Source organism: Manacus candei, unplaced genomic scaffold, assembly GCF_025592945.1.
Source record: "Manacus candei isolate 608988 ecotype Guabito, Panama unplaced genomic scaffold, ASM2559294v1 h1tg000047l, whole genome shotgun sequence".
NCBI lineage: Eukaryota > Metazoa > Chordata > Aves > Passeriformes > Pipridae > Manacus > Manacus candei.
Window position 1 is genome coordinate 3085732 of NW_026138095.1, and position 26422 is coordinate 3112153.

Sequence of the window (26422 nt, forward strand, 5' to 3'; positions counted from 1 at the left end):
ATGTTCTGTACATCATCAGCCATTTATTTCCAAGTCTTTGGAGAGCTGCTGTGAGGGTAATGTGCAGGCAGCTCCAAGCTATCTGCATGAGGAATGGGTTTTGCACGACTTTCAAGGAAATTCAGGTTGAAATAATGGCATCATTTACAGGTCACAAAGAGAAGGAGGATTTTCCTGATCAGGACATGTCAATGAACTGCAATTTCATCCCTGAGAAATGGTTAATTATTATGATGGGCCATTTTTTTCCCCAGAATTTTTTCAGAAATATTTTTTCTGTGACATTTCATCTCTCTTAGGATTTTTTTTTTCGTACTTAGTGTTCTTTTTGCCTGTGTTTTAATCCATGTATTCAGACTTTCCCATTAGTAATGGCAAATGTAAACAAGTTCTCAGATGGAATAATTTGATAATAAAACCTGTCTAATGACTCAGTACTTGTCAACCTGGACTCTGAGTAACTTTGAGGGGAAAAGGGCAGAGAGGACAATCAGTGTAACTACAGAGGCACAGGTACAGCTGTGCAAATAGAAAAAGACACAGAAAGATGCAGAAACGAGTGTTGATAGAAAGAGACAAAATATTTCTACTTCCTTCTCATGACTGGGATAACAGACAGACAAATACTCACAGAAATATATCTATTTATGTTACCACATTCTTACCTTTTTCTGTTTTTTGGGAAGGGTGTATTGGTGCCAAAGTGTCCAGGCAAGAGCAATAAACAGTTTTGTCGAAGAATGTACAGTAGAATATGGAAAAACCACAGGAAGTAGTGAGCATGATCTCAAAATTAATTGTTATTGGTCAAAACAAGACAAATTTGTGAATGGGAGCCTCGACACTAAACTCAACTGGTGATTTCAGACAAAGAGAAAAACAAAATTTATATTCCACAGAAAAAGGAAGTTAGGAAAACCTGGCTTCTTAAGTTATACTGCGAATTAGTGGAAATGGATAACAGGTTTTGACTTAACTACAGCAAGGGACTATCCCCAGTAGTTGCTTGTAGAGATGTCTCATGAGCTGACTGTGGAAATTCCTTTGGAAGATGAGACTGGGTGAAGCAAAGCATTTTTTAGACAGCAATTTTGCAATGATCAAGTCATCCCTCCCAGAAGGGCTCTAGAAAATAGGTACTTGTTCTCATAACTCTCCAGAAAGGGAAGTGGTTGTGATTTGCTTTGAAGTGCGAGGAGAAATTAGTTTGTGAACTCCCTTAAAGGCCTCCAGCAGGAAGTGATTCCGGTTTGTTGGATACTCCTCACGAGCAGGAAATAATAAAATAGTCCCAATTGCCGAAGCAGTTGATGAAGGTGTTCTCCTTGGCTCGGTTTTTGAGTGGATCTGACGCAGTGCAGAGCCTGTAAATAGGAACAGAATGATCCAGACACTTCTCCCTTAGGAAGGAGACACTTTTTTTATTGCCTTTTGATGAAAAAATGATGCAGGCAGTATCATGCTGATCCGGCAGATGAGTAAAAAACGAAGGCATTTCACGAGAGACCTCCTTCAAAATGAACCCAGATGCTTGTACTTACAGGCCTGGGATGGTATTGATGAAAATATAGAGAGTACTTGAGAAGTTATGCTTGTTACAGCAATAATCAAATTCTTTAAAGAAAAGCTCATAAACCATCCAATGGGCACCTTCATCAGGGACAAGCTCTCTAGGATATCATCCAAATAGTCACACAGGAGGAAATTCAATATGAGAAGCCCCCATAAATGGCACTTTGGAGTCAGGAGTTCTGAAGCTGCTTGCTGGGAGATTGGAGAAACTGGTGCTCTGATTTAATAACCACATATATGCCTGAACACAAGCAGCAAAAAAATGCTGACTACTCGTCCAGATGGCCTGAATCAGAACCAAATTGCAAACACTACCCTCAGCAGAAGAGCAAGTCATGGGCTGCTGGGGGGAATGTGTGCACGCAGGAAGAGGGGGCAGATGTCTTTCCTCCAGTTCTTTGCAGAGGAAGGATGAGTTCCTGTATCACCCACAGGACCTGAATGCAGAGCAGGAAAAATGAGTGTCCAGGCAATTAAAAGCCTCCCAGCAAGAGGATGATGGTGTTACAACAGCATATCCCAACAGTGTCTGTGGCTGGAACATGCTATCTCCTCATGGTATCGCTCTAAGGGCCTCCTGGATCCTGGTCATGGTGACAAATCTTACCATTTGAAGGTAAATATATATATATGTATATATATATATATATATATAATGTAAGTGGTGTTTATTCAAAATACAGCAGTAAGAGGAGTTGTACATTTTATGCAGTAAGGGAAGGCTGTGTTGTGAGGGTTTACCTGGCTGGCTGGGGATGGCTCTGCACACAGAATAGATTTTTCTTTGCCTGATGTATATAATCACAATGTACAAATAATTGCTGGGTTTGAGATGAAATAGTTCTCTGCAGAGAGATCCTAATGTGATCATGTAGTGTCATGACTGGTGTCATTTGGCTCTTCCCTGGGGCCTGACATGAGCAAAGAGCCTGGGGCACCCGCCAGTGTTTCAGTGAATCAGTCTGGTCCAGAGTCACTCACAGCAAGAAACTGGAATCCAAAATGATTCAGCAGCTTTGTGAGACTTTAAGGAGCAGTGAAATGCCCAGATTGCTCCAAACCTGATGTAATCCAAGTCGTGTCCAGTTCACTCTCTCCGTTGGTGGTAGCTCTGTTTGTGACACAGCACGAAAGGAACAGAAATAAACACGTTCCGTATTTCTTGATAGAACACTTAACGAGAGTACAGAATGTTTCTTGGTGCAACTCATGCTTTGGCATAAGTTGATTAAGGCAAGAAAAATCTATTCCTGAAGAAGAAGAAGAAGGGTTTTGAAACATGTGCAGAATAGGTGGAAACCAAATTAAAAATCTTTATTTTTTATTGAATTTCAGATCAAATTTGGGAGTAGTTGCTTGCAAAATAAAATCCATGAAGCAAGGGCATATGGAAACAGTTTCTAGGGCATCTGGTGTGATTCTCTAAGTTTAGAAAAAAGTCAGGCTATCCCTCTCATTAGTTATTTAGTGAAAGGCCCCAGGCATTCCAGTTCTACCAGGCTGCACCCAGAAACCAGGGTTTTTAAATTAAGAGTAAGATAGCATGTAACAAGTTCTTTCTGTTCTGTGGTAAATGTCCATGGGCACTTTCCCCATCAGCAAGTAAGACTTAATTTGAGTTAATTAGCTGGCTTTCATTCTTGTGAAATAAAATATGTTACACATGCTTACACAGACAGACTTATAAGTATGTAAGATATAATGGGGTAGAACTTTTAATATGCATCTATGTGCATTTTCATATGTGAAAGTTTGTAGCCACGGGAATAGCATTTATTAAAAACAATATGATTAGTACTTGGTTTCTTTATTTAACATATATATTGTGGTTTTATGTTAACACAGTCATGATTTATGTGGTGTCTTTCTGAATGTGTGGAGATACAGTATGAATTGCTATATGAGAGCATGGATGTATGGCATGGGCAGATGTTTCTGTGTCCAGGGACTTGTGAACATCTTGTGTGTAATGTGAGTAAATGAAGAAGAACAGGTCTATTATTTAATAGTATTATTTAATGCTATTGTTGTCGCACTGTAGAAAGCCATGGTAAAAGTCTGTTGTGTGTGTGTTGGATGCTCTGATTAGTGAAACAGACTTGGTGTGTGTTTTCTAGCTTTTTGTTGAGGATATTTGTATTGAAATACAAAATATGGAAGGATGTTTATATTGATCTATAAAGATACATGGCACAGTGCAGTGGGGCAAGACATCCTGTGGGTCCTGTGTGGTGCACAGCTGCTTGGGGTGGCCTCTGAGAGCATTCACATCTGCTCTGGGGTTTGTGAGTTGCAGGAAGGGGAAAGGAGTGTGGAGGAAAGTGTGTGGCTGCATCTTTTTTTTGTTGTGGTGGAGGAACGACGAGTCTCGGGGTAGGTGCAGGAAGCGCGTGTGGCAAAGTCGGCAGAGAGCAGCTGGGTGCAGGTTATCCACGCTCTGTCACGCTGATGGTGGTGCCCATGGCACGGTGTAGCAGCTATGCTGAGTACGGGTGAAGGGAGGCAGCGATGGAGGGTCACTGTCCCGGGGGTGCCAGGGCCTGGCAGGGAGGGAAGGTGTGGGTTTCCATGGCTGATACTGAGGAAACGCTGTGTGTGATCTGCCTTGTGCGTGAAGGGAGGCAGCTGCTGCGTGTGAGGGAGAGAGAAGGGGCTGACTGCCCTCTGTGTGTGCATGGAGGGAGCTGAGGGGGTGTGAGAGGAGCTGATCTGTGTGCTGGGGTGTGAGAGGAACCTCTGTGTGTGTGTGTGTGTTAGGGGAACCTGTGAGTGTGTGTGCAAGTGTGTGTGAGAAGGGAGATTCTGTGTGTGTGCGTGCGTGTGTGTGAGGGAAGCCTGTGTAGGTGGACGTGAGAGAGAGAGAGAGAGAGAGAGAGAGAGAACCGGTGTGGTTTGGAGGGATCTGGGGTGTGTGAGAGGGGCATGTGGGGAGAGCCGGTGCGTGTGTGTGTGTAAGGGAAGCCGGTGAGCGTGGGAACACCCGGGGGTGTGCGAGTAGGACCCGGCGTGTGAGAGAACACCCGGTGTGTGTGAGAGAAGACCCGGTGTGTGCGAGGAGGACCCGGTGTGAGTGAGGAGGACCCGGTGTGCGAGAGAACACCCCGTGCATGTGAGTAGGAGCCGGTTCGCGTGTGCGGGGCGCGCCGGCATCGCCGCACGGGGCGGGGGCTGCTGACGAGGGGCGGCAGGTGCTGACGCCTCTCCCGGTGCCCCCCCGGCGCTCCCCGGCGGGGGCGGCCCCGCGCCCGCCCCGCCCCGGCCGGGGGCTCGCTCAGCCGCGGGCGGAGCAGCCGGCGAGGGCTCGGGATCCTCCTCCGCTCCGACGTCAGGCGCGGAGCGGGAGGCAGCGCCCAGCGCCGCCGTTGCCAGAGACTCGGCGGCCGCCGGACGGGGCGGACGTCGGGGCGGCGACTCCCGGCGGCGGCGGGGGGTGGGGAGGAGGCGCTATGGCCGACGTGTTCCCGGGCTCCGAGCCCGGCGCGGACCCGGAGGCGGCGCGGCGCTTCGCTCGCAAGGGCGCCCTGAGGCAGAAGAACGTGCACGAGGTGAAGGAGCACAAATTCATCGCGCGGTTCTTCAAGCAGCCCACCTTCTGCAGCCACTGCACCGACTTCATCTGGTGAGAGACCCCGCGGGCGCCCGTGTGTCCCTCCCCCTCCCGGCGCTCGCTCCGCCCGGGCCCGTTCGGCTGTGGGGGATTCCCCGCCGCGGGCAGCCCCCGCGCCGTGCCCGGCTCCCGGTGAGCCGCCCTCTTTCCCTCCCGCTCGCCGCTTCTCCGGGGCACCGCCGCTGCCCCCGGGGCCGCGCAGGTGACCCCGCTGGGAGTGACCCCTCCGGGGATGACCCCTCCGTGTCCCCTCGCTGCCCCCGGCGCTGTCGCATCCCCTCCCGGCGGGCTCTCTGCGGCCAGCGGCGCTCGGGGGGCCCCGACCCGAGTCTGGGCGCTCTCGGGGCGGGGGGAGCCTCCAAACTTGACGGCGCTCGGTGGGGGGGTGGCAGAGACCAGCGGGGTCTGAAGAACCCACGCGGGGGCCGTCGCTTCCCAAATGGTCCAGATGTGTGTTTCCTTTCCCCTTGTCCCGGCTGGGCTGGGCTGGGCTCCCCGCGGAGCCCCTGCCCGAGGTGGGGGGCTCAGCCCGGCACAGCCGCCGCGGTGGGACGGGGAGGGGCTGTGACACACTGGGGAGTGTTGGGTGGCACAGTTTGGGTCTCCCAGCCTTAACTCTCGGTCGGTGCCTGCCCCGTGCCCTCCCGCAGCGGAGGCCGGGAAGGCACCGTGACACCGCCGCTCCGCTCCGCGGCGAAAAAAAGGGAGGGGTGGTTTCTGTGAGAGAAGCGTTCCTGCTAGAGAGGGCAGGAAAACTCCCTACCAACACCCTCACTGCTTGGCTGGTAGGGAAAAAAAACACACCTCTGTATTCCGGCCGGGGCAGGGCGGCAGCTCCGCGCAGGCCGGGCCGCCCCGGCGCTCCCCGGCCCCGGCAGGAGCGGAGGGAGCCCCGGGTGTGTTGGACCTGCAGAAAGGGCTCGGGATTCCCTTCCTGCGCCGCAGGTGGGGCTGAGCTCCCGCCCTGCTCCGCTGAGGAAGTTTGCGCTGCGGGTCTGGGAGCCGAAAGCGAGAGCTGCGATTTGTTTTGGCCGAAGTTGTAGAAGATCTAGAGGGGTCCGCGCCCGGCTGGCTCTGTGTCCACGGCGCGCTTCTTGCTCTTTTCATATGTATTTATGTTATATCTCGTATATTTTTATTCGCTTGGACACAGACCCTAGCCTTCTTTCATCAGTTTTGCTGTTCGCCTGCTGGAGCGAAGACTGATTGCTCCAGGACTGATTGAAATATAATTGCAGAGTAAGGCAGGAAAACTGAGATGTCAGGCTGCAAAAGAAACAAGTCAACTTTCTGAGTTTGCATTTTTTTTTAAATTCTTTTTTTTTTTTTTTCTAGTTGCAAAAAAGAAAATAAAATCGCAGAGTTCGGTATTGTAAAAGTGAGAGACCTTCAGAGACTGCTTCAAAGTTAATTTAAACAAGAGCGAATTGGGAGGTGTGAAAAACCGCTGCAGGGTTACTGTCGAACTGTGTCTGTGCACATAAGTAGAGCAATCATAAAACAAAGCAGAGTTCTGTCCTGGCTGGCAGGGTGGATTTGGAAGTGAAAGGGTATCCTGTGCCTGACAGGTGGCAAGGGTGGCTGTGCTCTTGTCTTGTCTTGCTTAGCGAGTCTGAGGAAGCTCTTAAGATTCATTAGAAGAGCGTCTGACAGCTCGAAAACTTCTTTCATTTCCTCATTTGAAGATGGGCCGCTCTTGAATAACCATCTCACACCATAGAAACGGCTTCACCTATTTCCAGAATTACTTGTGTCAATTAACATATGTTTTGAGGTATAAAGAATGAACTATGCAAATGGTTTTTTTCCTTAGATGAGATATTTACTGAAATAGTTTAGTGCCTCCTTATCCTCGGAAGCAATTTTCACCTCTCTACTTTGTTTCTGCATTCTTGATACTTTTTAGAAGTCCTTTTACTTAAAATACATAGTAACTGCTCCGGGATTGGAGCGGGCTGCAACTCTGCACGAATTCAGCTCAAACACTGAGGGGTGCCTGTGCTTCTGGAGTAGATAACGCAGGAATTTTCTTTACAAATAAGTCTGTTTAAAAGGATAAAAAAAAAAATAAATCTAAAGTCTGTTTCGTGTTCTTAGTCCTGCCATCAGCTTTCCTGCGATTGCATTTCCACGCTTCCAGTACAGGCTTTTTTTTGAGTTTTGTGAAGACGAGAGATAACAGCATCAGAGTGACAGTACAGGCACGTGTGCTGCCAAGTAAACAAATAATTTGAGATTTCTTCTGGTTTTCTTGGTTTGGGCTTGCTTGTAGCAACAGCAGTTAAAGACCTGTGCATAGAAATGTGCAGAGGAACGCTCTGAGCTGTGTAATTTCAGCTTCCACCTGAAGTAACGGTGCAGTAAATGTTTTGTCTCTTCGCTAAATAAATAAATAAATAGTGGAGAAATCGTGTCTATATTTTTTTTTTTTAAAAAAAGCCATTTCCATAAAGCTGATAATTAAACCCCATGCTGTTAATTGCACACAGCTTCTCCAGCTCCTGGCTTTTGTCTGTTTGTCTCTGAGTGTGAGCAGCTCCAGCTGAGAAACATTCTGCAAAGAGAGGGGGGGGGAAAGGCAGGGAAATGTTTATAAGGAAGATACTCAAAACAGTTATTTTTGTGGAGAGAGGATGTTGAATGCTTAAAGATCAACAAATAAATAAAGGCAGCAGCAGGGTGATTTGCCAGGGGTGTGATAAATGTTGGACCTCTGGACACCGTGGTCATTGGTGAAGTGTTACACGCACATTTGTGGGGTTTTATGGAAATGGAGCAAGAAAGCTGGACAAATAATCAGTATGAAAATCATGGGCCTGTCTCCTCATTTCCATTGGAGCAAGCAAAACCTTTAGCCTGCCTGCTTTCCATACAGCAAACGACTGGAGTCTGGCTGAGGCACATAACACCAGTATGTAATCCAAAATTTGGGATGAAAAACCAAGTGTGGTTTGTTTTATACGCCTTTGCTGGAACTTGGACAATTTTACCTTGCTGTTAAGTATACATGCGGCGTGAAAGGAGTTGAAATATTATGCAGTAATCACAGATGATGATAATTGTAGATCCAAAATAGCTTGTAAAATAATAATAATAAAAAAATTGTTGCCAGAAGCTGAAATTACATAGCTGGTGACAGCTATTGTTCTCTGCTTTGAAATGGGTGGGCTGGTCTGTGTTGTGTATTTGAAAATCTGTTGCTGTCGTAGCAAAACCTGAAGTAATTTAATATGAAGCCATTTTTATGTTTTTATAGATATTTGGGTAGAAATTATAACTAAACATACTAAGGTTTTTTTTTCTTTCTTCTTTATGCAGGGGATTTGGGAAACAAGGATTCCAGTGCCAAGGTAAGCCACAACTGCTTTGCTGGCACACACATGTTGTTGCAGCTCATTTTGAAGGTACCCAAAAATCGCCTGCAGCAAGAGGGAAAGAAGCCTGGAAAAAACTAAGCAAGCATCTTTGTGTAAATTCTAAAACAAGGCAATTTTTCAGTTAAATAATTATTGATATTTCTATCATAGACATTGAACAGTCAAGTAACTGTTCATACTGTAGTAACATAAAAAGTTGGTGGGTTTTTTTTTGAATCTCATCGTGGTAAATGTAGTGTAATCTGCATGATTCTAACTTTTCATGAGAATAGTCTGTGCAATTTAGCTTTTGCAGAGACCATTTTTCACATCAGAAGCTCTTGTCTGTGTGGGCGTTTGGGAAAATGGAATCACTTTTTAGTCATATGGCTTCTTTTCATAACCCAGAGTCCCTGGCTTTCATTTTCATACAGTGCATGTTTGGGAGGACCTTTGGCTTGAGCTACATGTTAGGACAAGCAGCATTTTTCTGTGTTATATAATACTCAATTACAAAAAAAAATATCCACCTGTGTAAAATCACTGATTTAATAAAATCTGCTAACCTTGAGAAATGGAAAGCTGCTGCAGTGTAAGATAACTGTGTATGCTGTGCTCTCACCTAGTCTGTATTTTTGCCAAATTCTTATTGTTATTTAGCATTTAATCATAAACTAACCACACCCAACTCTTGCAGGTTTTGTTCTTTGTCATATGTTTACTTAATTAGGATGAGGCTTTTTGTTGTCCTTCTCTTCCCCACCTTCCCTGTCATATCACCTGCACACTGTGTACTCATTATCCAGCCTTTCCCTTGTCTCTCCCATGGCATTTTTAATGGGTATTTGCTGTTGCCTTAGAGCACATTTGACTATCCTGAATGTTGCTTGTACTCAGTGAAATCATGGAGTCTGTGGTATTTTTGTGAAACTTGATGTTAGCTGATACTTCTTGAGATTAAACCTCTGAGAAAGTGGATGTGAAAGACGGGTGCCTTTTAAAGATGTTGCAATAAATAGTTTTCTTTCTGCAAGTAGAGACTTGCAAACACATGTAATGAAAGCTTTACCTGCCTGATTGAGGTAAGCACACATCCAGGATTTTGCCATGGATCTTGTATGCAGTTTGCTCTGTGCCTCATATGTTAATATTTAATTTTGTAGCTATACTCCAGTTTTTTGCCACCCATGACATCCACATAGTGCTCGGTCCCCAGTGGAATGGCATTTCCTCAGTCCCACTCAGGATAGCTCAGTGTTTCCTAGTTCAGGAATTATTTAGAGGTTCATTAGGGATTTCCATTGGTGTACAGAAAATAATTGGGGCTGCATTTAAATTGTACAGTTCTGTAGCTTGACTCCTGCAGCTTGCACAGTGCTGACTCTCTCCTGTCTCCCAGCTGAGAGCTCGTGGCTCAGGTTGAGTGATGAAACTCTTTTCCACCCCCTTATTCTTATGGGATCCCTACAAATTTGCAAAAGACAATAAATTAAATTTTGCCATGGTTTTAATGCCCTGAATGTGGCAGAGAGGCTCAGGGTGCAATTGCATTATTACCACACAAATGCTCAGCAAGAGACAGTCCCCGTCCAAAGTAGTTTGTCTTTCTTAATGTGTGTGTTTTATTTTAATGTGGCTGCTGTATAGACTACCAAAAACACACTCAGAATGGCTGCTCAGGTTTACAGTCAGGAGTTGTGAGGTGTTATTTCATGGACAGGAGGCAGAACTCTGTTGCATTACTGGAAAGAAGTGTTTTGGAGAGGGAGTTGGGGATGATAAATAGTGGGAAATGTCTGTCTTTGCTCATGTGTGAATTTGGAAATGAATTTGAAAGAGTTCAGGAGGATTAACTGTCTCCTAGGGATAGGATTCAGGAGGAATTTCCTGACTGAAAGGGTGGTCAGGCATTGGAAGGGGCTGCCCAGGGAAGGTGGTGGAGTCCCCATCCCTGGAGGTGTCCAAGGAATGTCAGGACATGGCACTCAGTGCTCTGGGCTGGGGACAAGGTGGGCATCAGGCACAGGTTGGACTCGATGGGCTGGGAGCTCTTTTCCAACCTTTGTCACATTTTTGTTGCCTCCTGTTATTAGGAAGCATTTTGCTGTTTGATATCTGTGGTTTTATTGTTGATTTACAGAAACATGAACTATTCCAAAATATTGTGCTTTTGAAACAGGAGTTCTCATTCTGTTGGTTTTTTCTTGCTGGTTGCTGTTGATTGTCTTTGTGGCAGTGCAAACATGATGGCAGGATTATTTCAGGGAGTTAGGGCTCTGATTTTCTTACATTGTCAAGCAGGCCAGCAAGCTGTCTGTAACTCTGGGAGCTTTGCTCTGATGTGCACCTGGAAATGCTGCAAGAGGAACGTGAAAAATAGAATAATTTAAACCTTTTTCAATCTGCCATGGTATGAAAGTTCCCCTAAGAAAGCAGACTTTAAATTAAGCAAGCAATTAAGTTAAATTTTGGCTTCATCAGCCTTTTGATACTGATTGTTGTACTCAGAGTGTAACCTATGCTTTTCTTTCTGTTTGATTTGTAAGAGATGTTTTCCTGATGAACAGACCACAACAAATAGAAACTCACTAAGATACGAAGAATGCATATTGTAGAACATGTATTTATGTATGTTTAGAGGTTGTTTTAAGTTTAGCACTGAAGGCTCAGCAAATTCCTTGGGGCAAGAATATTTTTAGTTACAGTAACATAAATGTGATCAACTCGTGTTCCTGATTAAGGGCCTGTTGTTAATTCTCTCCTAAATGGTTAAAATTTGTCATTATTAACAGCAAGTTTTCCCTCTTTTAGATGGTTCCCCAAAGTGCAATATTCTGCTGTAGTTCAGCTTTGAAATACATTTGGCTTAAGGATAATAAGGAGCTAAGGAAGAGTTTCTCATTAGTTTTCTAATTTACATGAATAAAAATCAGAGAAATCAATTAAAGCAGATCATTATGTTTCGCTAGTCTGTGCAACTCTTGCTCTTTCCACTGTTTTGTCCTGTCTTCCCTCCGTTTATTTCCAGGCAATTTTCCTCTGATTGTTGAATTCTAGCCCACATCCCTGTGCTAAGGTTTTGGAATAGCCTGGTCCATGCTGGGTGTGTTTCCCAACACGCTGCTGGGTCTGGGCTGGGCAGGCAATGACAGGGATTCCTTCAGTAAAAGTGGAAATGGGAGGATTTTATGAGTTTTTACTGTACAGATAATGTAACATTGTCACATCAAGCCAGAATTCATTTCCTCTGTATTGTTTGTTTTCACCCACTAGTTCTTGACCTCTCTGCTACAACAAAAAGACCAAAGAACCCACTGATGTCACCTCTTTTTTAAAACATGTATTTTCATTGAAAATGTTTTATTAAGAGTCTCTGTAGAGATGTGGTCAAGAAACTAATTTTCAGTGCTCTGTCTGTGGTCTGAAGATTTGAACAAATGAAAACTCAGAACACCTGTGACCTGGTTGACATGCAGTACATCCTCAGCAGTGATAGAACATATTTATAGGGGAAGCAGCACAGTTTATTCCTTTTTTCTGTATGAATCGAGACTTAGTTCTTAGTTTTCCATCCTGATGGTTGTGTTTCCCCTACCAGCAGTTTCTTGTCCATTTTACAATCTTCATTTTCCTTTTTAATGACAACAACAAAAAAAATTAAGAAAAAATCTATCACACTGCTGTGTTGCTTCTTATAAAAATGATTTCTGTCTTCCTTACTTGGAAATGTTTTTGCCAAAGTGTGGACAAGATACAAAGCAAGTTCCCCTCTCTCTTCCAGAACTGTTTCTCTTGTCTCATTATCGTTTTTGTGGTAAGATGGGATATTACAGACCACAGTTTGAACAATGTGGGTGTTTTCCTTTGTGCTCTTTATATTTATTAGTCATATACTACAGTTTACATTAACTAATGTCTCTGTAAGCCTGAGATGGAGAAATTAATTCCATGGAGGTCTGGGACTGTTTATGGTGACTATGCAGCTTAAAAGTCAGCATGAAATCTTCTGAAATGGGAACTTAGTAAAGATACATTAATGAGGCAGCTGCTTTAAGTATATTTTCCTGTGTATAACTTGGAGGTATCTGTTCAAAAGTGGAACCCCCAGAGCAAAACCCAAACAGATACACACACACCTCCCAAAAAAAACCCACAACCCAAACAAAATAAAAACCAGCCCCCGGGAGCATAAATTGTATCTGCACACAGACAGTTACCACAATTCCTCTCACCAGCTCTGTCCTTTCTGTTGGCCTTTTGCCCTCAGCCTGATCTGTGGACTGTATATCTCTGGACCACTTCTCAAAGGGCAGTAATTTTTGATGATCTGCAGATGATTTGGCACACAGAGACAGAGAAGATGCTCGCTGTGTATTTGTCTTGTCAGCCTTTATTTGTTTGTTCTTCTCCTTTGGCTGTCCTTATTTTTGCAACATCTGGCCCGTTTTATGAGGAAACATGGTCCTATTAATTGCTGATACCAGTGAAAGTTGAGATTCTGTTCCTATTTCCGCAGCTGAACTCTGAGAGATCTTTGAAAAATCCCCCATGCTCTGAGTTTTTACTGAGAGCACCAGTGACAGGTGAAACTCCTGAGGTTTAATAAGTGCAGATCCCTCAGTGTTGGTTCAGATCAGGAAAGCCCTTTGGAAATCTGTTATCCCAGTTATCCCTGCTCTCACCACGCATTGCTCGGTGTTGTTGGGTGGTCTTGGAGCAAGGAAAGTGGGTTTCCTTTGGGTGCTGCTGGACAGAGCTGTGTTACAGCAGCACATTTGATGACCTGCAGGTGCTGAGGGGTGGTTGGTTTGTGGATCAGCTGCAGCTCATCCCACATAAAACCCCTGAAATTGGGTGCCCAGTTTCCCTCTGCACTGTTTCCCTCTGCAAATCTGTTCCTGTTGGAGCATCACCTGGCAATGTGGGTGTGGAGGTTGTGCTTTCAGCCTCTGTCTCCTGTGCTGGGAAGGGGAGGTGTTGCCTCTGAGCACAGGGAGCACAAGAGGACATCTGTGTCAGAGGAGGGAAGAGCCACGTGTTGGTGTTGGTGAGGATTCTCTGGTTCTACAATTACCCAAAGGTTCCACATGTTGAATAGACAGGGATGAGTCCCCATCCCTGGAGGGGTTTCAGGAGGTGTAGATGTGGCACTTGGGGACGTGGTTTAGTGGTGGCCTTGGCAGCTTTAAGGGTTGGACTCAAGGATCACAAGGGTGTGTAGTGATAGGACAAGCCTTGAGCTGAAGGAGGGTGGGTTTAGATCAGATGGTAGAGAGAAATTCTTTACTAAAAGGGTGGTGAGGCCCTGGAACAGGTTTCCCAGAGAGGCTGTGGAGTCTCTAACCCTGGAAGTGTTCAAGGCCAGGCTGGATGAGGTGCTGAGCAACCTGATCTCATGGAAGGCGTCCCTCCCCATGGCAGGGGATTGGAACAAGGAGATCTTTAAGATCCTTTCCAATCCAAGCCATTCTATGACCCTGAAGGTCTTTTCCAGCTTCTGTAGTTCTCAGTGCTCAATACACAATTCACTAATTATACAATTCACTCAATACTGAACATGGCAGTAAAATAAAGAAATATGCCATTGTACTTCTGTTTTTCTAGAAAACTTCCTTGGTGATATCGTGCTCATCAAAACTGCAGCATAATTAAATCTTGTCTTGCAGCAAAAACTTTCTTATATTACATTTCAAGAGCAAAACCATCTTCACCCTTCCCACACTTCTAACATGCAAAGTTTTTGGGTTGTTTACTGGAATCAGATATCCCAGCAGCATGTTCCAGTTAAAAGAGACTGACTGTTCCAATGCCCTGGATGTAATTCTGTGGAGCTTCTAATTAAACATGTGGGAGTGATAGCTCATCCTGAGCTGACAGATAAACTACTTGGAGTCCTGGGCACGAGAAAGTTTGGCATATTCTTCATTTTTCCCTCTGCCTTGGTGTAATACTACACATCAAGTGCTGATATGCAGCCACATATGGTGTTAATTTTATACAAGATTTTTGTAGATTTAAGTGACTTATGCCATGAGCAGAATTTAATGAAATGTTGGAAAGAAAGCAGCAGAAAGATGAAGAAAACAGATTTCCCTGTTGGGATGCATCGATAATTATTTCTTTTATGTTTGCTTTGGTGGGTTGTTCCTCTTTAGGGTGAAAGGTAGAAATAATAAGTTATTTAATAAATACTTAAGGCTCAGTTCCTGAGCTTTTACATCTGCAGTAGAAAGCATGAAAGTCTAAGAGTGAAGGACTCTCTTGTGGATAATTAATAACAGGAACTACCCTTTAAGTGTTTTTAAATTTTTGTAGATGCTGAACATTTTAATTCTAACTGTTTCCAGCAGTGCCTGGTGAAGACTTGCAGAGGTTGGGAGAGCTTGGGAGCTGGTTATCAGCTGTTAATTTTTCAGTTGCAGCTATTTGTGAATAATGCCTTCCATAAATGTGATTCATAACCATCACTTGGAAGTCAGGCAGCAGAACACGTGTGGATCTCATTGTCACTTACTCTGATTTCTTAATTAGAATTGGATTTACATGAAGGGGTTTTTTTTGGGTTCCTTTCTGCAATTACATAACTTGGGCTCTAAGGTTCTGCAGGCACACAGGTCTTTTTTCAGGTTATCTTCTAGTGACTTCATGTAGATTTTGGAATCATGTTACTGTGTTAATTAAAATCTTTTCATCAAATGAGCTTTATTAGAAATCTGGGATGTGTCCTCATAAATGTAGAAGTTTACAGGCATTATTATTTTTGTCTCCTGTCGTTTACAAAATGTCCATTTTAATTAATTATTTATTTAGACTGATGCAGAAACACACTTCTTGAGCTAAAAAATTCAAGTTTGTCTGGAAACACAAAAATAAAAAAATATATTATTACTCTCTTAATTTGCTTCTTTTTAGTTTTTAAAATGATGCTGCAAAACTCTAATTAATACTTGTCTTTATAAGATGGCCAGTCAAGGTTTTGAAAACATTTGCCCTTCATTTACAGTCACATAGAGGGTTTTCCACTGTCAGAAGTGTCAATGAATGGACAATTATCAACACAAATTGCTTGGATGGCACATTCAAAGCTTTAATTACCTTCTGTAATAATTGTCAAGTTGTTTTCTTTTTAATTTTTGATAAGAAAATAGCCCATACTCAGGAAAAAGCATAATTTTTAACTGCAATTGCAGCTATTTCAAACAACCCTGTTGTTCTTTAGCTTCAATTAAAAGGATTGTATAAAGCTATCAATATTCTATACAGCTATTAGTGCTGTATACATTGCAAACATTTGCATACAGGTAAATGAAGCTTGTAATTGCATTTGGGAGCTGCAATTTGTTCTGGAGCAAAACTTTCTGAAGATCATATTTCTGAAAATTCAGTGTTTTTATTGCTCCAAATGATCCTTAAAGTGATGGCATCGTTGAGTGTTGGTGGCAAATTAATTAACCATTTTCAAATTTAAAATCTGCAAGAATCAGATGTTTAAAATTGGGTTCTCTGTGCTTGATGCACTGACATTTTGCATCAGGGTGTCCACTTAGTATGTGTTAAAAAAAGATTAGTTTCTCAAAAAAATGGATCAGATACTGCCCTTCCTTATTTTACTGTTAAATGTGGGAAAAGTACATATTGAAGTACAGACTGAAGATAGAAATTCTCATTTTGAAGAGTGGTGAAGGTTGTTCCCAATGTAACTCTCTTCCCAAAGCACAGAATCTTGGCTCTTCGTTTTCCTTTAAAATTAAGAACATTTTTAACTTCTCTGGAATTTGTGCTAAGTGTGGTATTTTAGCTCCTTAGTAAACAAACCATTATTCATGTACGAGAATGAATTGGAATAATAGTTTATCTTCTTCTTTTCAACTTCTAGTCTGTGTGGGTTTATTATTTTGGTTTTTACTCACCAGGATCTCAGCCAGAATCCACTTCAAAGTGTTCTTGCTCTCAAGAAATTGGCCTTTAATATTAAAAAAAAAGGTGAATCTTTCTGTTCTGGCAGAGAATGCAGAAATAAGCCTTATCTTATGGGAAATTGTTGTGTACATTAGTGTTTTATTGGATTGATTTTAAGTTTCTTGGTCCCTTAAGACGTTTCTGTCAGGAATCATGATCTGCATTTTTATTGCTTTTCCCTGCAGATAAGGTGAAACAAACTTTAGGAAAGTGCAAAACCATCCCCCTCCTAATTGTCTTTGCTTGCTGGAGTGTCTCTGCAGTGTCATTTTTCCTGCTCCTCCATCACCCTCCTGCGTTTCCTTGGCATCTCCTGATTCCCTGGCTGAGGTGTTACCTGCTGCCTGTTCTCTACACCCTCTCACCTGAACTAGTTTCCTCATTTCTTGCACGCAGGCTTTGATCCACAGAGAAGTTTCTGAGTGCTGAAGGTGACATCCTGCAAGGTGCTGACAGGTTCTGGGCAGGTCCGTTTCCTCCTGTTCCAGAATTTGTGTAAAATGAGTAGATTCCAACCTAACAATTCCCTGAAGGCATTTGTCTCATATAAAATGTTGAAAAATAACCCTGTTACAACAAACATAGAAACAGACTAAGCAACAGAGTTTATTATGAGGGTGAATATAAAGGTCTTTTTCATGTTTTTTCCACCGTGGCAGGTTAACTGATTGAATTTGTGATGTGCTGTAAAATTAGTCAGATTTTGGACTGCTCCCTACCTTGTTTGCTAACTTTTACTTGAAATGAATTAAATTTGAGAGCATTCCAAGTATGTCAGTTTTACATCTTCCTTTCTTGTCACCAGCTTTTAAAAAGTACATCTGTTGGATGTATTTTTATAAAATGGAACTTCTCTGTTAATACAAGTGATGTGGGTGCGGTAGAAAGCAAGAAGACTCCTCTGTGGGTATTTTTCAGTTCTCCCCTGTGTATGTGCCACTGAGACAAATGTAAGACTACAGAAAGAAGGGAGAAAAACCTAATTTTTTGAGTTTAATTTTGATGTTGCTCAGAATCCTCAAGTGTGAGCCTTTAAAACACAGTGAAGGCTCAATGTCTAGTTGTGCAGCTTAGTTAAACTATTTTTTGTGGTGTCTCTAATACAGTGTATGTCCAACACACACAACTGTTGCAGCTGCCTGAAGATCCTGGAGAATATTGTGTGTTTTGTTAAATATGAAAACTTACTAAAATTCCTCTCTTATCCCAGTGTATCAGTGGGAAGAACTGTGGGTTTTTTCACAATAATTTATTTCTTTTTGTTCATAGAACCATAGAATGACTTTGAGTGGGAAGGGACCCTAAAGCTCATCTCATTCCCCACCCCTGCCATGGGCAGGGACACCTCCCACTAGCCCAGGTTGCTCCAACCTGACCTTGGGCACTTCCAGGGATGGGGCAGCCACAGCTTCTCTGGGCAACCTGTGCCAGGGCCTCCCCACCCTCACAGGGAAGAATTCCTTCCCAATATCTAATCCAAGCCTACTCTGTTTCAGTGTGAAGCCATTCCCACTTGTCCTGGCACTCCAGGCTCTTTTAAACAGTCTCTCTCCACTTTCCTTTTTGGCTTCTTCAGTACTGGAAGGCCACAATTAGGTCACCCTGAAGCTTTCTCTCTTCCAGGCTGAACAATCCCAATTCTCTCAGCCTTTCTTCATAGCAGAGATGCTCCATCCCTCCAGTCATCTTGGACTGCTCCAGCAGGTCCCTGTCCTTCCTGTGCTGGGCACTCCAGTTATTTGCTTGGCTAAATCTGACCTGTATGTTGGTACAACCAGCATAGATTCTGTAGTGTCTGCAATGTGCTATTAGTGTCTGTAATGTGCAACATCCCCGCTTTGCCTGTGAAAAGGAACACTGAAAAGCTGTGTGGTCACTGAGGAGGGTTTTAAAGTGCAAGTGGTGGGTATGTTTTATATCCATTCTCCTCAGAAGCTGTGCTGTTTCCTAATGGGTCCTACAGTCTTTATGCCAACTGCACAGCGGGCTCTGCCTCACAGGATTTACATTCTGCAGCTCCCTGGGCTCTCCCCAGTTGTTCCACTGAGCAGCAATTCTGAGTGTTTTGGTCTGCCTTAGGAATCCAGGTGTGCCTGAGGAATCTGTGGAACTGCTGCCTGCCCTTGTTTTCATACGTGGACGAGGCAGCAAAGCTTATTTCTAAGATTTCTGCATAAACCCAACTCTTGTCAGCTCCCCGATGCTGTGTAAAGAGGAACAGCTTAGCTGTCAAGTTTGTATAAAGTTCTGATCATCTCATTAAGCTTGAGCTTCTTTGAACCCTTGGCAAAACCTGAAATATGTTGTATATTATTAAACCTGGTACAAGGCCAGACGTCACTTTCTTTTTTAGAGTATAAATGCATTGTTTTACAACTATATAAAAGCGTGCATTTTATTCAGTGCTGCATCATCATTTCGTGGCAGCAGATCTTCTGCATAATTTCTGTGGGTTTGGATACTTGACAACAAATGTGCTGAAGGCAAAGTCTGTTACAGGAGTTCTGAAAGTGCCTCAAACAGGATTTCCTTGGAAGCCTGGGACTGCTTTAGTACCTGGGACAGATAAAACGAAGTGGATAGACCTGACTTGGACATTTTCCTCAATATGCTCCTGGTTTCTTTATAAATAGAATAGCAAATGTAACAAGAACACTGTAAAATATTTGATAATTTGTATTTTGGGAAGAGGGAGGACAAACCTTTATCACCACTTTCCTGCTTTCTGTAGGTTTTTGACTTCAGATTCCTTTGTTTCTCACCTGTGCCTTGAGCTTCCCTGGCCCTGTGGTGGTGGAGTTGTGCATATTTACAATCACAGGCAGCAACTATAGCCCCAGCTTTCAAACAACCCCATCACCATAATGGGCCTATAAAGTCTCAAGGCTTTTTATTGCTCCTGTCATCTCAAGTGCTTTTGACTCCTGATTACAGAGCAATAAAACGTGGGTGGTTGGGTTGATGGGAGGGACAGCAACGGAATGTTGTGGGAGAAGGTCTGGAGTGAACAAATTCATTGATGCAGGGCCTTGAATTTGTGGACACAGCGTAACTTTGAAGTATTGATCGTTTAAGTAAATGTGTAGCTTAAGAGTGATGAAGGGAATAAAAGACTTCATAGATCATTAATGTATTTGGGAGGTCTGATTGGCTTTATGCAGGGTTTTGTAACAAGCTTTCTGCAAGGAGCATTGATAAATATGCTCAGTAAATTTTAATGAAGTCCTAAACACTATCCATGAAGCTTATTTTGTAATTTAAATCAATACATCAGAAAGAGTACTAATTGTAGAACTTACTGTAGAATTAAATTTTTAATAAATCTTTCTCTTTCTTGGCTTTTATTCATCTTATGCAAATATTGACCTTTGAATTCTTACTGTTGCTTGTGTTTTATTGAGCCTCACTTTGAAGGGGTGAGAGGATGTGTGTGTGTCATCTTTAAGCTTTTGTTGTAACAATTAAAAGGGCAGTGTCAGACATTGGATCGCTTGACATTTAACATGGCAAAGTGAGAAGGAAATCAGTGATAAAATCAGTAGGGTTAATTTTTAGAACCATCAAATTCTAAGTGCAGAGAGGAAAAACTAGGCTGGCCAGCAGGGAGCATAACTGATGTCTTCCCAGAAGTTCCAAAAGACAGCTTGTACTGGTTCTGCAGGCAGGAGTACTCTTTGTACGGGCTGTATTCATGTTGAGCTAATAAATGTTCTTAAGATTTTAAAGCCTGGGTCTTGCAAGCAGCTTTGTATGAATGGATCAGTATCACAGCCAGTCAAAGTTGATCTATTAAGTTGTTCTGCATGGACCAACTGTTGGGATCTGACCTTAATCTGTAGTTAATAGTAGAGGCTTTAATGCTTATTTTTATTTGCAGTGCAGAGATCCTCTGAATAACTGAAACCTCATATTAGGCAGAATTCTGCATTAATATTCAGTAAAGCGAGCAGCCCTTGATACAGAAGGTTCAGTAACCTGGAGAGACATGAGATGTGCTGATATGTGCAAGTGTTATCCTCTCACTTTCCAGATGTATTTTTTGAAGTGGAAATTATTTGCTTGAGCTCGGTGTTGAAATTTCAATGTGATAGGGTGATAATGTGTCCTGGAGCTTTACGTCAAAATATCCTGTGGCAAAAATAGTTGGTGTAATTTGAATTACGCTTGTTCTGGCTGTATGTAAGGGCAGAGCTAGAAACACCACCTGAAACATTCACTGGATGCAACATATACCTCATGAGGAGGAAGTGACCGACTTGGGGACTATGCAAAAAAGAATTTCTCCTTGCAAACATCTCTTGTAACAGTAATTAAAAAGCACCAGTGAGAAGATGCATCCCTTGCTTCTCAGGTAACTCAGAGAATGTTTTCATCCCCTGTGTGTGTATAATCCACAAATGTGGGAAATAATTGGTGTGATTTTACCATGATCCACAGTGCTGACCCTGAAGGAAAAGCCTCCAGTGCTCTTTCTCAGCAAACAGAGTTCTGCCAGCCTTAATGATGCAGAGATGATTTATTTTCATCCCCTCCCCTCTTATTTTAGAATGTAGTTATCAATGGAGCAGAAAATGATACACTTCAAACTTGTTCTCCTCCTGTAGGTCCTTTTCACTTAATATGCAACTTTTCTGCTGCATGTGCAGAAAGCTCAGGTCGTGGCTCTGGTGTGTGTGTGTTGTGGTAGGAGAAACTTGCTCCTTGAACTGAGTTCTGTCTGTAGTTCCTAGTGAGTTTTAGGGTGAATGAGATCTCCCACACAGGTTGTTTTGCTATACACAGTTAATGGAACTGATAGGATCACCAAAATCAAATGGGTGATGGGAAAGAGGATGATCTTGCTTGAGAAAAAAGTGATCAAGAGGTATTTTCCATTGTGTTATCTCTTATTGATAAGAAAGTGCTTAAGTTGGTTTTCAGATTGCGATTTTGGGGGTTTTTTCCTTCCCCTATTATGCTACATTTCGAAAAAATAGAACCCTTAATTCAAGCTCTTGTTGCATGAGCAAATTTTTTTATCCCCAGGTTGAGGCTTAAAACCAGAGCAATTTATTCTTCTGTGGTGTCTCCTTGTGCAGTGTGAGAAATTCATTCTGACCTGATGGTGAGATCAGGGTAACAGATGCAATCTTTGGATCAACCAGCTACAGCTTTTGTGTTAACCAGTCTTCAGGAAATTATCACTAAATTCCTGCAGCACAAAACGCATCTGTTGGAAATATGTTTAAATCTTTTGTGAAATAGGAGGGGAAAAACATGACTGGGCCGGGGAGTGGCTTTGGGAGCAGCTGTGCTGGAGGACGAAGCGTGGCCCATGTGAATGAGCTCTTTTCAGAAATCCGAGCAGACCCAGTCGGAACTGGGTTCGTGTGGCTTCTCTCCAACTGTTTTGTGTCTCTGACTGTTGCATAAATGAATCCTGGAGTCTGGGGTTTCTGTCAGTTGGCATCTGCCCCTGTGCAGGTTGGTGGGCAGCAACGTGTGTGTGGCTTTACAGCAGCTGAAACTTGCACTTTTTAGTCGCTTATAATTCCCGATTCAGTCTCGACTTCGCTTGGTATGTTGCACCCTTACTTTTGCAGGAATCCTGTCCTAATCCCTGCATTCCAAAGGGAAGTGTTCAGCTACGAATCCACCCTTTAACATTTGCTCAGCGCTCAACTTTGATATTTTATTCATTTGCTGTAATGGCACAATCCGTGTTGCCATGAGGATGCTTTTCAAGGCCCCGGCTCCGCTCTCAGAATTCGATGTCCTGCTGTGTTTTACACCATCATGTCCTAATTCTGGAGCTGCCTGTGGTGTGGCCCTGACTCAGAGCTCCAGCCTGTTCCCTCCTCACATCTCACACTGCACCAGCACCACAGGCCTCCCTTCCCTGTCCTTCCCAGAACTGTGGCAATTCCGGCACCGGGACTTGGCAAAGCCTTGCTGTGGCACTTGGAGTGGGAGCCCTGAAGGAAGATAATGAGTTCTGGATTACTCATTAACACAGGATAAAACATCAGTTTCCTTCAGCACTCTTGGTGTGGAAGCCTTCAAAAATTTCAGGCTGAAAATAGGAGAAAAAAAAAAATTCTTTCTGCTCATGCATATTTTGGACTTTGGTTTTAGGAGAGGTAGAACACTGGTTATTATTTAACAGGTGTAGTATCTGCATAATGGTTCTAAAATTAGTCGGTTTTAGAATGATTTTAAATGTGAATTGCTTTCAAGTAGAGTTGATGTGGAAACTTCTCTCTGTAGATCTTCCTTTTTTAAAGTATTTCGTGAGACCGGTTTCCACAAAAATCCTCTTGAACAATGTAAAATGTCAAAGCTTGCTGAGATTCAAAACAGCTGTTTCCAGAATGGATCCTGAGTTGATGGGAGGCTTCAGGCTTTCTCTAGAAAAATGCACTAACCCAATGTGTTAATAAAATTCTGTGTCCCCAGATTAATTTTATGAGAAGAGCCATCTTGATGAAGATGGTGTTCTATTTTAGGGTTAAAAAAAATCTGCAGGCTGTCTCTTGAGAAGCTACCAAGATCTCTGATAACACAACATTTTATTTATAGATTGCTGATATGTTTAAGAGGCAGAAATTTATCAGCAGTCCAGATGTTCTAGTTTTGCTAATTAACCTGTACCTGCATATTTTGGGCTGTCTCTTCACACATGGACTTGCAGATCATAACATGCTTGTGGTATTTGAGTGAAAAATGTGTCTGGTTTTCTAAATGTTGTTTTTAGACAGTAAAACTCTGCATTTCTGTCATTGATTTAAGGCTCTCCAAAACATTAAAAATTGAATTGCACTGAGTCTCATTTGTATGTTAGACTAATGTTGTCTCCACCTGTAAAACAGTGCTTTGCTTACAAAATTGTGACAGGATCAAGGAAATGAGATAAATATGTGAGGCAGGAGCTGTTTTGTTTTGGTTTTCGTCACTGTGGTACAAAGTCTTGTGCAAAGACATATTTATGCTTCACGAGATCCTGGTCCTAAGGAGTGTGAATATTAAAGGGATGAGTCAGAATAAGAACAGAACCCTGCAATTCCAAGCAGTGATACAATAATCTGTCTGTGCAGTGCTGCTTGAGCACAGCTTCTCCCATGTTTGCCCTTGCTCTTTGTTCTGCAAAATAAGGTGCAAGTTTTTTTTCCTGGTGGGAAGTTGTAGTTTTTCAAGCAGAGTATTTTAGAGGAGGTCATTACATAAAGGCAGATTCAGTTAATATTGGCTTTCACTGTGCAATTATTTTTATGACCTGTTACACCTAAAGAATGATTTATGTTTTGTTACTTTCCATTTGGTTTTCTGCTGGGGAAGTGTGCTCTCATCTAAACCTCTTCTGCCTTCTCTAGGATGCTCCTTAAGGGTTGTTTAAATGAGAACAAAGGTGCACTGGATGCCTTTCTCAATGGCTGCTTCCTCCCAAGTAATCTGTTCCTCAGATCATCCCTTCAGCTGGCACCGACTGAGTCTGTGTAAAGCACAATAACCCTGCCCATGCCAGACCCGAGCGTGTCCCTGCTCCAGCGTTGTCATTTTATCACTCACTTGACAGGTGTGAATTTAAGTTCTGATTTCACAGTTAAAAGATTTTATGTATTCAGGTTGGGAAGTCAGTTCGCTGCTTCATCTGCTTTAGTCCATTATGGGATTTAACTCTGGAAATCCATGCAAGTCTGAGATTTTTTGGAAATTATTAAGGGTGCTGATGGTGTCTGTTACCCTGGCTTTGTTAAATCCCTGTTTGCAGCTGACGGGGCGTGTGTTGGGCTAAAGTGGCAAACACATGTTGAGGCTGGAGTGTGATTTATACTATATTTCTGCAATTTCAAATCCTCCTTCTAAACCATGGCACTGTTTTTGGGCCATGATTAACACAGTAAAATTTTATCCAGTCATGCTAACAGAATCTTGTTATCATCGCTGAGTTCTGTTCCTAGAGAAGAAATGTTTTAAAAGCTCGTTGCAGATGGTGTTCCATCTTTCCAGATAATAAGATTAAAATGTGTGACGAGGCATCTTCAGAGAAAAACCCAGGATGGTGGTGGGATATTGTCACAACCTCTGTGGAAGTGACAACGATGCAGTAAATCGATGTCTTGGCCATTTTAATTCTGCTGGAAACTTGGTACAGCTGTGTCTTAAAAGGCCTGGGAAAACTATTTATGGGAACTAATTTCTGCAGATAGCAACAAATTCAGCATGCTCTCACCATCTTTGGGATGTTTCCTTATTTGAAGCTGGTGGAATGAAACAGAGATATATTAAAAATGCAGCGTGTAACAGAGCTATGAACCCTCTTAGAAGTATTTCCACTTCCTGATGTGGCTTCTTTCACCCAGGAACACCTTTTGACCTCGATTGGAGCCAGATTCTTTCTAGTTTAGCAGCTCTCGAGCTGGAGGGAGAGCACATAACTTATCTTGGAGATGGGAAATGCCTCCCTACCAGGCTGCTTTGAGCAGGGCAGAGAGTTCAGCCTGCACTGCCTTGGCTTGCCCTTCCCTGCCCCTGTGGCCCAGATAGTTCCAACTTTTGGGATGAAACTTGTGTGGGCTCATTCTCTTCTCTCCCACTCTGGGAAGGGATTTGTGCCGGGCAGGAACTCACCTGCCCCAAGTTTCCACCATCACGGGAGTTGTTGCTGGGAACACAGAGAAGGAAATGAGGAACAGGAAGCAGGGAAGAGGGAACAGGAGGAGCCTTGGCAGAGGGTGAGTGCCAGGAACAGGAGAGCTGGGAACCTACCTGGGCATCCTCCAGGATAGCAGGAGTGGTTCCCAGCGTGTGCCGACAGCTGGGTTTACACTTTCCGTGTCATCTGTGTTGTCAGAACACTTTGGATGTTACACTTGGAGAGGGGAATTCATTCCAAGAAACTGAAACTTCCACAGGATGTTGTTTGGCATGAATTTGAAAAAAATGCAGTTTTGTGTTTCAGCACTTTTTCGCCATTCAGATTTTATCTGAAATGAAGCCTTTCCCCTGGTTCTTGTTCAGTCTTCAGGAAGACTGATTTGTGGGTTCTTCTCAGTTACTCATATTTTCTTATTAGCAATAAGTGAAATGTAATTTATGCTACTTGATTTCATTAAAACCTTGTATGGTAGGATTTCCATCAAAAACGCAGCTAGTAGATGAGAGGATCTTTTGCCTTCTATTATTTTGCCTTGCCACCATTAGTCACTTCTGCATAAACAAAAAATTTATTCTGAAACAATTTTAAAATTCTCTAAATGTTAAGTGCAACCGTTTAATAGCGTAATTAGGAATAAATTTATAATAAAATTCTATACGACCTCCAACTTTTCCCCCTTACTTTCCTGTCAAATCCATTTTTGTTTATTACTCTCAAATCACACTGATCTGCAACAGTCAGCTGGTCTGGGCTAAAAATAACCCTTCCTTGTGTTATAATGACATTACAGCCTTTTATTTATGGATATATTATAAGGATATGGATATATTATGTAGGGAAAACTGACACAGTTCATGTGTGTGCTGAAATGTGGTTTAACGTGCCCAGGCAGGGCTGTGTGGGATGTTTATCCATGTCAGGGATCCTGGGAGCAGCAGGGGCAGTTTCCTCGTGGAATGTGCAGGATGGATCCAAAACACTTCATAGCAACAGGAGATTGATGGGACACCAACAACCCCCCGGATTTATGGATCCCTCCAGGCCTGATGCTGATGGAAGGCTGTGATATTATTTCCTGTTTGGCAGGGGAGAGCTGAGGGCAGGAGAGGCCCCGGTGTGCAAGCACCACGTTCCCTGTGGGAATTGCAGCTGGCACAGAGCCGGGGTGACCTGAGCAGGTCGTGCAAGTGTCGGTGTCAGCAGGGCTGTGGCACCACAAGCTGTAGAACCTGTCTGAGGAGCTGTGGGGTTACCCTGGACCTCACTCTGGGGATGGCTCTGCCAGGGGCACCT

General features: G+C 43.1%; 1 protein-coding gene across 4 annotated transcripts in view; it reads left to right on the forward strand.

The window, feature by feature from the left end:
• The first annotated feature begins 4933 nt into the window (after positions 1-4933).
• The window catches only part of PRKCA (protein kinase C alpha), a 145634-nt gene continuing 124145 nt past the window's right edge, over positions 4934-26422 (forward strand). For all 4 annotated transcript variants that reach the window (XR_007906269.1, XM_051797667.1, XM_051797668.1 and 1 more), the window contains exons 1-2: positions 4934-5191; positions 8498-8529. Coding sequence is in view for 3 of the 4 variants with exons in the window: in XM_051797667.1 (XP_051653627.1) it covers positions 5019-5191; positions 8498-8529 (205 nt within the window). In the remaining variant the exon portion in view is untranslated. The remainder of the gene's footprint in view (positions 5192-8497; positions 8530-26422) is intronic.